This window comes from Nelusetta ayraudi, unplaced genomic scaffold (assembly GCF_046127955.1).
Source record: "Nelusetta ayraudi isolate G7.1 ecotype Tasmania unplaced genomic scaffold, CSIRO-AGI_Nayr_v1 ptg000023l, whole genome shotgun sequence".
Taxonomy (NCBI): Eukaryota; Metazoa; Chordata; class Actinopteri; order Tetraodontiformes; family Monacanthidae; genus Nelusetta; species Nelusetta ayraudi.
In genome coordinates, this window is record NW_027466073.1 from 3113350 (window position 1) to 3124653 (window position 11304).

At 45.4% G+C, this 11304-nt stretch overlaps 1 protein-coding gene across 1 annotated transcript; it reads right to left on the reverse strand.

Moving 5' to 3' along the window:
* Positions 1-2571: 2571 nt before the first annotated feature.
* LOC142889667 (myosin-8-like) lies at positions 2572-3542 on the reverse strand. Its single transcript, XM_076028465.1, has one exon. It carries the CDS (start codon positions 3504-3506, stop codon positions 2658-2660), a length of 849 nt encoding a protein of 282 aa, XP_075884580.1. The 5' UTR covers positions 3507-3542; the 3' UTR covers positions 2572-2657.
* Between the last annotated feature and the right edge of the window lie 7762 nt (positions 3543-11304).

Below are 11304 nucleotides of genomic sequence, written 5' to 3' on the forward strand. Positions count from 1 at the left end.
AGACACTCCCCGTTTCAGATTTAAAATTAAATTCAAAGATTTTATGGATTACTTCTTCAGTGGGTGTAAAAATGTAACTGTAATAAAGTGTGACAAACAGGATTTCTGTGCGGTTATATAAACTATTTTTATATGTTTTTTTTTTTTCATAAGCAAGCAATGTGTATGTAACCTAATAATTGACAGGAGTCATTTCAGTATAAACACTCAAACATTTACTGGCATTGAATTATTTACTGCTGTCCATTGTTGCGTAACTACCAAACTTTGCTGAGTGTCCTGAAAAAAGAAAGTTAAACTTTATTATTCTCAATTGCATTTTTCCTGCCACTCAAAAACAAACATCTACATACAATTTGCTATTCAGTGAAATATTAATACCTGGAGAGTCAGCCCTCATGTCTCCACCAAGGACGACTTTTTCCTTCTGGCTGAGTTGGTGCAGTAACTCATTCTGCTGTGTTTGCCAGTGGTGAAAACAGGACACACAGCAAATAACTCCATGAGGTTGCTCTCATAAACTATGCATTTCTTTATCTGGTGGGTGGGAGTGGATCCGTCGACTATACGACAGAGGGAAAATGTGTTTTAATACATTTAACTCTTAGAAGCAGTGTACTCACAACACTGTAAAACACTTTGTCAGGCTGGGACTCAAGGCAGGATTCAGACGCAGAGGGTAGTGAGAGACAAAGATTTTTATTGTACCCGACACGCGTGAAACTCCTAGGGTACCTAATCTATGAAAAATGGGCAAGATATGAGTTGCTCAAGGGTAAAGGGCCGAGGATGGGGAAAAACAAGGGATAAACTAAAAATCACTCCAAAGGAGGAAAATGGGGCAAGCTACATATAACTAAAGGATAAACCTAGACTAAAACAGATCGAAACCAAAAGCACTCACTGGGAGGAATGCAAAAGGGCTAATAAAGTAGAAACAAAAAATCACTCTCTAACAGGGGCTAAATAACAGAATCTCAGAAATAATTAAACTAAACTTTGACTAAGAACAAAAATTATCAAATTATCTTGGGCTGTGGCAGGTAGTGATGTTCCGAGACGTGACGCCTCGCTGCCCGGCCGTACCACGTGATTGCTTCGGGAAGTGGTTCAGATTTTGCCGCGAGGTTTAACGGTTTATATAGACCCCTCAGGCTCCATTCAAAATGGGGGTTATTGTAGGAGAGTTGCAGTCAGTTGAGATTTGGAGACAGTTTGGATTACTAGATTTTGGATAGCGTTTATAGTTTGGAGAGTTTAGGGAGAGAGTGAGGAGAGGAGAGGTGATAGGATGGAGCCCCCTGTCCTGTACATCAATGTCCAAGTTACACAAGCATCTATGCCAGGGGTGCCCATTACCTCGATCGCGATCTACTGGTCAATCGCGAAGGGAGTTTGGGTCGATCGCAGAGAGAGAGAGAGAGAGATCAATTACAGCAGGTAGAATCGTTCAGGCAGGCTTAGAAAACACGGTGGATGTGGTTGATTTTGGTCATAATGTACAATGTGCTGGATTACGTTTTTATATGTGCTGTGTTTTACAGTGAAACGTAAATGTGACGTATCGGCTTCGACACTGTTCAGATCAAATAAAGGAGACATAAAGCAGATTTAATTTTAAATCTGAAACTATTGTAGGGGGACCGCTGGCTTACGCGTGTCCGCGCCCCGTTACCTTCAGGGATCCACTCCAGAGTCGTAGAACGTTTTAACATAAATTCTTTTATTCCAGTTTCGTTAAAGAGTTCACACAGGTTGGATTAAAAACAGGACGGGACACGGTAAGAAACCGTGTGCTTCCACATTCGTGGCACAAAAATCTAAAAGCACCTGCGTGCGAGGCTGCTGGCTCTCTTAAAGCCGCAGTGCAGCCAGCGTTGGAATTCAAACGGTCCATTACAGCCTAAATAATGAACAAATAATCACATTCAACCGAAAGTAATCTGAAACGAAAGGCTATTAGTTCAACATGTAAATTTGAAGCACAAAATATATTTGAATAACATAATAAAAAAAAACGAAAATTGGCAGACTCATCGTTGCCTCTTACAAATCCAGCCCCTAATTGTTCTCTGACCTAAGAAACAATTACAACAAAATAAATCAGGTCACGATGGGGCAAATGCTGCAGTTTTAACAACAGTTTTAACGACAGCAAGTCATGTCTTCACTCTTAGTGTTGAAAGTCTCTATAAGAAGGTCTGTTTGGATCTCTGTTTCAAACAGCTTCTACGAGAAGGCAGACCTTGGTGATAGGTCTGACTAGTTCACTGGTCTTGGTTCTCAGACGAACCCTGCGAACCAGTCCATGTTCGTCTGGAACTGCTTCGATGACTTTGCCAATGACCTAGGAGTTTCTTGGTGCAGTCTCATCGACCAGCAAAACGATGTCGCCTGGCATGAAGTTCCGTGACACTCTTGACCACTTTTGGCGCGCTTGGAGCTCTGGCAGGTACACTCTTACCCATCGTTTCCGAAAAAAATCCGCCATATACTGGACCTGCCTCCAACTTCGACGTGCGTAGAGGTCCTCTGTCTGGAAAAGTCCTGGAGGTAGAGATGGCTTGGTCCTCCTCAGTCTGATAGGTGAGCTCTTTGATGCAGCGCTCATATTTACGAACACCCTTCACAGCCTCACTGCTCTTCTTCTGTTCCATCTACACCTCGCTTTCAAGTTCCCTCACCCTGGCCTCCAGCTTCTGCACCTGCTTCTTTCCTCCCTTCATGGCGATCTGCTCAGCTTCATCCAGGCGATGCTGCAGATCTTTGATAGTTTGCTCCATGTTCCTCTTCATGCGCTCCAGGTGAGCGCTGGTGTCCTGCTCCTTCTTCAGCTCCTCTGCCATCATGGCAGCATCAGTGATGGCCTTCTTGGCCTTCTCCTCAGCATTTCTGCACTCCTGCACTGCTTCCTCCACTTCAGTCTGAAGTTGGGAAGCATCGGCCTCGAGCTTCTTCTTGTTGTTGATCAGGCTCGTGTTCTGAGAGTGCAGTAGCTGCACCCTCTCACTAACATCCAGCAACTCTTGCTCAGCCAGTTTACGACCTCTTTCAGTTTGTTCCAGAGCAGCTCTCAGTTCCTCCACCTCAGCTTGCAGCAGGTTGTTGCGTCTCTCAACAATGGCGACGTTTTCCTTCATGTCTTTGTTGGCCCTGAGAGACTCATCCAGCTGCAGCTGAGCATCCTTCAGATGTGCATGAACTGATTTGAGTTGTTTCTGTGCCTCAGCCGCCTGCCTGTTGGCCTGGCTGAGCTGGATCTCCATCTCATTGAGGTCACCCTCCATCTTCTTCTTTGCTCTCTCTAAATCCATTCGAATCTTCTTCTCTTGTTCCAGTGACCCTTCAAGATTGTCCACTTGCTGCTGCAGCTTAGTTTTGGCCTTGGTCAGAGTGTTGACTTTGTCTTCTTCACACTGCAGGTCGTCCAGGGTTTGCTGATGAGCTTCCTGTAAGACTTTCTTCTCCTTGGTCAGCTTGGCGATGATTTCATCAAGAGCTGCCATTTCTTCAACCAGGTTTTTCACCTTGTTCTCAGTGGCGTGATTGTTCGGCATTTGAAGCACCTTGCTCTTTAGTGGTAGGCCAATACAGTAGTGCCCCTCTACCAGTTTAGCTGATTGCGACACACTGTCCATGAATTTGAGGTCTTCTTGGGACATTTCCAGCTGTTCTTGAGTACTTTCTGGAAAGTCATATTCCAGTTGTTGATTCCACAGCCCCTCCAGTTTGGCTACGGATATCCTGTTGGATGTAATGTATTTTCCATTTCCAGCAGGTTCGCAGTTGTTGTCCCTCAATGGCCTGTTCACCGTCAATCCAAGGACAGTTCTCACAACGTAAGGTCCATTGTTGACACTTCTAATGACCTCCTCTGGTTCCATTGCCTTCGGCACATTGGTTCCGATCAGCAGTCCTATTTCTGCATTGATATGGGGAATTTTCACTTGTTTCAGATGAGGCCACCTGTCCACGTCCTCTTGCTGTGGAACATTCCTTTTACTAGCTGGGATGTTTTTTTGAGAAAAAACTTCCTAGAGTTCTATGAAGTTGCAACCTTCTAGGCCGCACACTTCCAAGACTGTTACGACGAGGCTGCGAACAGTCTTTTTTTCTCCCATAGTTGTTAGGAGAATGTCAATCTTCCTCCCACTGAGGTTGAGCTTATTCATAAGGTGTTCGGTGCAGAAGGTCGCCGTACTGCCTGGGTCCAAAAAGACGTACAACGTTACTACTTTGTTGCCCTTTTTTGCTTTAACCTGTACTGGAACAATGGCAAGAATACGGTCTGTGTCCCCGGCCCTAGTACCAGAACATGCGGTGTTTGCTTTGTTTACAAACCTACTGATCACAGACTGCTTCTCACCGTCCTTTGATGATGATGATGTAACCTTGTCCTTGCTCTTCACATGCAGAACACTGGGATGAAGCAACGAGCAGGCCTCACAGTGTAGTTTCTCCTCACAAGATCTGCTCATATGCCCCTGTTTCAAACAACTGAAGCACAGTCCTTTGCCTCGGAGGAAGTCTATCGTCTCCTTGTGAAGCGATTTCCTCAGTTTCTTGCATTGCACGTATTGCAAATAATTGCTGTATTCGCCGTGACAGAAAAGGCAGGGCTTGATGAAAGCGCTGATGGGACTAGAAGCATTCCTTCTGCTTAGCTTTGACTCCATTCCAACTTCTGCTTTAGTACTCACAGGTGTTGCAAACGTAGTAAAGATCGTCTTGTGACTCTTTCTCTCCAAAGTGAAGTTAGCTGGACACCTTGCTTGACCCTTGTTGCTGTCCTTTATGTCTCCGAACAAAGGGTTTAGTGCAACCTTAGCCTGCTTGTTAATGAACCTAACAAGATCCTTAAACCTTGGTCTTCTTGACGTTCGCTCCTGGATGTCAAAGGCAACGCTCCTCCACTTCTCTTTTAGCTTATACGGAAGCTTACTGACAATGGCACGCATGTTGGCTACATTATCCAACTCTTCCATATAGTCCAGATCTGACATGGCGTTGTTACAGCTTGTGAGGAAGAGAGCCAGTGCGTTGAGACCTTCGCCGTCGTCTGTCTTGATTGTAGACCAACTTAAGGCCTTGTCTATGTATGCTACAGAGATCCTGTATTCATTTCCGAAGTGTTCCTTTAAGAGTTTCTTTGCCTTGCGAAAACCCTTGTCTGGATCCATATGTAGACAACTTCGTATCAGCTCTCTGGGCTGTCCGCTAGTGTATTGTTCCATGAAGTACAGACGATCCTTGCTGCTCTCTGTTTTACCTTCAACAACATGCTCAAAGGCTCTAATGAAGAGTCTGTATTCCAGAGGATCTCCCTTGAAGATGGGGATGTGTTGTGGTGGTAGGGTAGAAAGTTTTTGTTGCTTGATCAGTAATTCTGTCATATCTCTTTGACGTCGCCTCACAGTGGGTGCACCTGCTTGGCTGTCAGCTGAACTGCGGCTTACGAAGGACTCATCATCATCGTCATCACTTGCAGCTGATGGAAGTGACTGTTCAGAACTGGAATGCAATAGTGGCTTAAGTTTGTGTTTTGTATTTCTGCGGTGCTCAGTGGTCACAGCATGGTCTGTATCAGGTTCTCCATGACCTTTCTTCACAATCGCTGCTTGCTTCTCTTGTGGCTTAAACTGTCGATTTTCCTTTTGTAGAGCATCTTCTTCTTCTTCATACTTTTCCAAAACCAGGGGTTTAGCATCTGCAGCCGCCAAAGCTGTCTGAAGCTCGAGTTCTTCCTTCTCAGCTTTAAGCTTTACTTCTTGGGCTTCCAAGGCTTCCTTCTTCCTTTTCAGTGTTGCTGCCTTTGCCAAAAGTGCAGCCTTTTCCAATTCCATTTCCAAGCGTGCTGAAGAAGTTGAAGAATGACCAGAGCTTGCTTTAGGCCCTGTTTGCACTTGGTCATTTCATGCGTTTTTTGCTGATCAGATTACGAAAAACGCATGAAATTACCAAGTGCAAACAGTCCAAATCCGTTTTGACATCCGATCACCAAAACCACCTCCCGAGGTGGTTTTGGTGATCGCATCGCATAAAAATGCATTCGTCAAGGACGTGCGAACAGCATTATAGACACTTAGGGCCTGGGGGGGGGGTTCGTGCACTGCGGCCGCCGCCCTGCTCAGCAGCAGTGTGGTTGCCCCAGGGCCTTACCACCCCTCCATTTTAAACGCACTATAGTCCAACACACCAGCAAGTGCACATATACACACACTGACACTCCTACACACAGTGGGGTCGGCCTGCTAGTGGGGGCCGGACCCGACATCTTTCCCACCCTGGATGGGCCCTGTGCAGTCCGGTGCCCCCGAGGTGCGAGACCGGCTGGGCTTATGGGGACCTTGCCACTTGTGGCGGGGTCCCCCTTCCCCCAATCCCGGGACTGGGCCGCTGCCCGGGTGGTCCCCTTGCGCCGCTCGGGGGCGGGTGGGCGGCGACGACCTGAGACACGGGGGTCTGACAATGGTGGGCGGGGGCCCACGGATTGAATATTTAATTTTATCTTTTTTTTTTTAATTATTTATCTTCTTCTTTTACAGGACACAGGGGGAACCAGGGGGGACTCTCGCTCGGGGGCCCGCTTTGCCGGCGTTGGGGGCGGGGGTACGGCTGTGGCCCCGGGGGCCGGGGGGGGGCTGTCCCCTGGTGCCGGGGGGTCCCGGGGCGGTGGGGGTGGCTGGGGGGTGTGGGGGGTGGAGGGGGCCGGTTGATGTGCCATACTGGGTCCGTAGGGGGGGGGCCTCTGGGTGCCCGGGCCCGCCCTGGGTACCGATCCTCCCGGTGGGTGAAGGGGCTGGGTCCTGTCATGGGGATGGGTCTGGTCTCGCTTGCCCTGGGGGGCCCCCGTCCGGGGGCCGGGCTCTGCTGCCTGTCCGCCCTGGGTGGTGTCCCTTCTCCTTGGGGTATCTGCCTCCCTGTCATCCTGCCCTGGCTCCTCGTGGGGCGGGTGCCCTCCGGCCGGGGGGCCTGCTGCTCCGGGCCTCTTCCTGGCCGGCTTTGCGGTGGGTATGTCGTGTCCGGGGCCCCCCCCCCCGGCTCGTCGCTGGCGTGGGGCGGTTGCGGCCTCGGAGACCGCACTAATTGGCAGCCTACTTCCAGTGACGTACTTAAACACACCCACCCCTACATTCAGGTACACACACCACCACATCCATACACACACCACCACATCCATACACACACACACACACACACACACACGTATACACAGATGCAAACATGCACATACACACAAGTATACACACATGCAAATATACACATACACCCGCACACACGCACACACACACAAATATTCACAAGCGCGGGTACACTGTTGTACACTATTGCATAGCTTATTGTCTTATTGATCCATGAGTAGATTATTATCATCGTTATTATTACTATCAACATTATTATTATTATTATTATTATTACTATTATTATTATTATTATTACTATTAACGTTGCTATTATTATCATCGCTATTATTATTAACATCACTGAATGAACTCGCATGTATGTTTGTATGGGTATATATGTACTATCTGACAATTAGCTATGCATATTTACGATCTGTTTTGTTCTCTCTTAACACAATTGTATATTGTTGCCAGTTGCCTCCTCTACTCCTCTCTCTCTATCCCCTCATCATCTCATCATCCCCCCTCCCCCTCCCCCCCCACACACTCATTTCCCCTCTACTCACCTCCCTATCTATCCCCCTCAGTCCGGTCATGGCCAGAATGTCACCAAGAACATTATAATAAAACCACTAAAGAGGTAGCTCCTGAAACCACCCACGTGGCTCACACTCTCAAGATCTACCTCTGAGAATAAAATCTGTCAGCCATCATAGACATTCAGAGACACTTCTGCTTGTCATTATGGCCGGACCGGACAAGGGAAAAAAAAAAAAAAAAAAAAAAAAAAAAAAAGGACGTGCGAACAGAATGCGAGCTCAGTCCACATTAACGACCGCCTACTCCACTCACCTCTCCCGTGTACGTACTTGGTCGGCGCCCCAACTTCCGGCGTCGTCATTATAAAGTTACAAACAAGAAGCGAAAACAAATAATTTTTGTTAGACTCGTTTATTAGCATGCTAATAAATTTCATTCCGGATTAGCGTATTTTGTCAGCGGAGCAGCGGTCGCAGTTTCCCACATATGTGATTAAATGTGCCACGTTGCATCCGAAAATTTGCCAGCCACTGTTGATCCGAAAATAAAGTCGTCACCACTCTGTCCCACCAGTCGTTACTCCTCGTTCGGATCCATACGAGCTGCAGTAGAATTAAAACCAGTGACTCGATATAGTCCGCAAACAGGAAGTTGATTCTTATTCGCTGTCATGTAAAACTTGCCGTGGTTTTGCGCTTTACTGCCCCCAGTCGTTAAAAACGGAAATGACGCATGTTGCATTTGCACACGTTCGGCGGGGGGGTGATGTGATCACAAATGGCACGCTCGAGACGCATGTTAATGGATAAGTGCGAACAGATGCTGCGAGATCCGTTCTCGTGATCCAATCACCCAAAACAGTTACAAGTGACCAAGTGAAAACAGGGCCTTAGACTTCTTTGACTTTTGTGATGACACCTTTGATATGCTATCAGACGGTTCGATGGTTTCATCAACTTCCCTTGCTTCCTTTACACGTCCATGGACCTCATTAATCCAAAACTCGACATCATCACTGAAGCCCTTGAATGAATCAGATTTTGGTCTAAACCACGCGTCTTGATCACTGGTCACTTCTTCCTCTGAAGCAACTTTCTGCAGCAGCTCTTTAACAGAAATGTTCAGCTCACAAAACTCCATAAAGAATTTATTGAACTCAAGCACAAACTTGTTCTTAATCACTTCCAAATTGCCATCATCATCCATTAAACGAAGCATTACATTCTTCTTCATTGTAAGCTGAGCTAGAGTAGCTTTCCTTGAGCCCTTCTTCCTCTGTTATGCATCTTCCATAGCTTTGACTGTAGGCTTCACTTGCCGTTTCTTCAATGTAGCAGAGTCTTCATCCTCAGCCATGATTCCTAATACAAGATTAGATCTTTCCTATTGCTAGCCACTGTTAGCTCAAAACAGCAGAGCGTTCCAACGTTTTTCGAAGCAAACACAAAGGATAACCATCCGCGGGTCGTTAATGCATCTTCCGAGAGTCTTTGGCAGGTCGTCCGTAAGCCGTTAGCGGATCGTCCATGAGCCGTTAGCGTAGCTATTCTCTCGGTCCACACATTAGCATCTTCCACTCGCAGCGGCACTTACTTGAGCCGTTGCGAAGCACTTTTCCTTTCCAGAGTCCACATAGTCCGATTTGGTCTGCGTCCATGGGCAAACCACACGGAGATGGGTTTCTTACTAGTGTAGGGGGACCGCTGGCTTACGCGTGTCCGCGCCCCGTTACCTTCAGGGATCCACTCCAGAGTCGTAGAACGTTTTAACATAAAAGAGTTCACACAGGTTGGATTAAAAACAGGACGGGACACGGTAAGAAACCGTGTGTCTCCACTGCTTCCACGTTCGTGGCACAAAAATCAAAAAGCACCTGCATGTGAGGCTGCTGGCTCTCTTAAAGCCGCAGAATTCAAACGGTCCATTACAGCCTAAATAATGAACAAATAATCACATTCAACCGAAAGTAATCTGAAACGAAAGGCTGTTAGTTGAACATGTAAATTTGAAGCACAAAATATATTTGAATAACATAATAGAAAAAAACGACTCATCGTTGCCTCTTACAACTATAATGAAAAAAAATCAATGTATAGTTTAGATACCAGCATTTTGTATGAGACCAGACAGGGACAGGAAAAAGAGTTTCGCTGTTGTTTTCTTTAAATACATGCGAAACTACCGGGGTTGTCGCGTGAGCTTGCAATCCTTTCGTAAACTGATCGAGACGCCTCGCTCGGAAAATGCGCTTCAAAGTGCACACGGACCACAGACGCGCCGCAGATCCTGGGAGATGCTGCGAGCAAAACGTCTGCGTTCCACACACACACACACACACACACACCAATTATCCCTCACCTATGCGCTGGAAAACACACAAATATACAGCAAAACATCTTAACGTAAACACACTTTTACTGAACAAATCAAACATAGGCAGATATAACCTGAACAATTTTAAACCATACGTTTTCTGTGCAATGATCAGCATACATGCACATGGGAACATGTTGACCCATTTAATCCTCTTTCTTTCTTTCTTTCTTTCTTTCTTTCTTTCTTTCTTTCTTTATCACTGGACTACAAATATATTTCTGAATGAATATGTTGACTTGATGACTTGGTCATTTTAAAAGTAGCTTGCATGTTGAAAAAATGTGAGCACCCCTGATCTATGCCCTTTTCCAAGTCCCACAAGCACTTTCACTGTCATCTGCCTGATTACACCCATGCCATCTTCAGAAAAAAATTGCACAACGTGCCATATTAGCATTTTCTGAAAATTTGCACAAACAGAATACATTAAAAAAATGTATCATACACATAGTTATCAAGTCAAGTTATTTATTTATTGTCATTGTTGAACAAAGTTAACAACGAAATTTGTTTGGAGCATCCCCATCACCACTGGCATCAGTCCCGATAAATCATAAATAAATGAGAAAAAAAAAATATATATATATATATATATTTATATATATATATGTATATATATATATATGTATGTATATATGTGTATATATATATATGTATATATGTATATATATATATATATGTATATATGTATAGGTATATGTATGTATATATATATATATATATATATATATGTATATATATATATATTAAGGGTGTCAAAGTTAATGCGTTATTAATGCGTTAACTCAACGCCGCTTTATCGCCGACAATTTTTTCATCGCGCGATTAACTCAGACGGTGCTTTTTGAACCTTTGGCCGCTCCGTAGTTTGTGGAAACGGGAAATGAAATGACTCACAGCACACACAGTCACACGCTTGCAGCCGGTGTTCAAGATCAACTCGCTACCATGTTAACTGGCTACCTTTGTTTACTCGCATCTGTAGTTGTCCCAGCTACAGCAGATGTTAGCGGAGGTCAAAACCAGGAAGTGATTTCGTCTTGCCGTCCTCGGCGCTGCCTGTTGGTAAATTATTTTTTTCCGAAGCCGCGTACAAGTCGCTGATGTCGCAAGTGCTGATTTAGTATCAGAAATGATAAGATCACACCCCCTTTCCACGTTTGTCCTCAATAATGACAACAGTAATTATTAAACAAATAAATGCATATTTATTAAAAAAAAAAAAAAAAAAATTGCATGTGTCTTCCTTTTACTGACAGGTCGA

Coding starts and splice junctions, on each gene's coding strand:
- LOC142889667 (XM_076028465.1), bottom strand. CDS start 3,506: ATGGCAGCTCTTGATGAAATCATCGCCAAGCTGACCAAGGAGAAGAAA.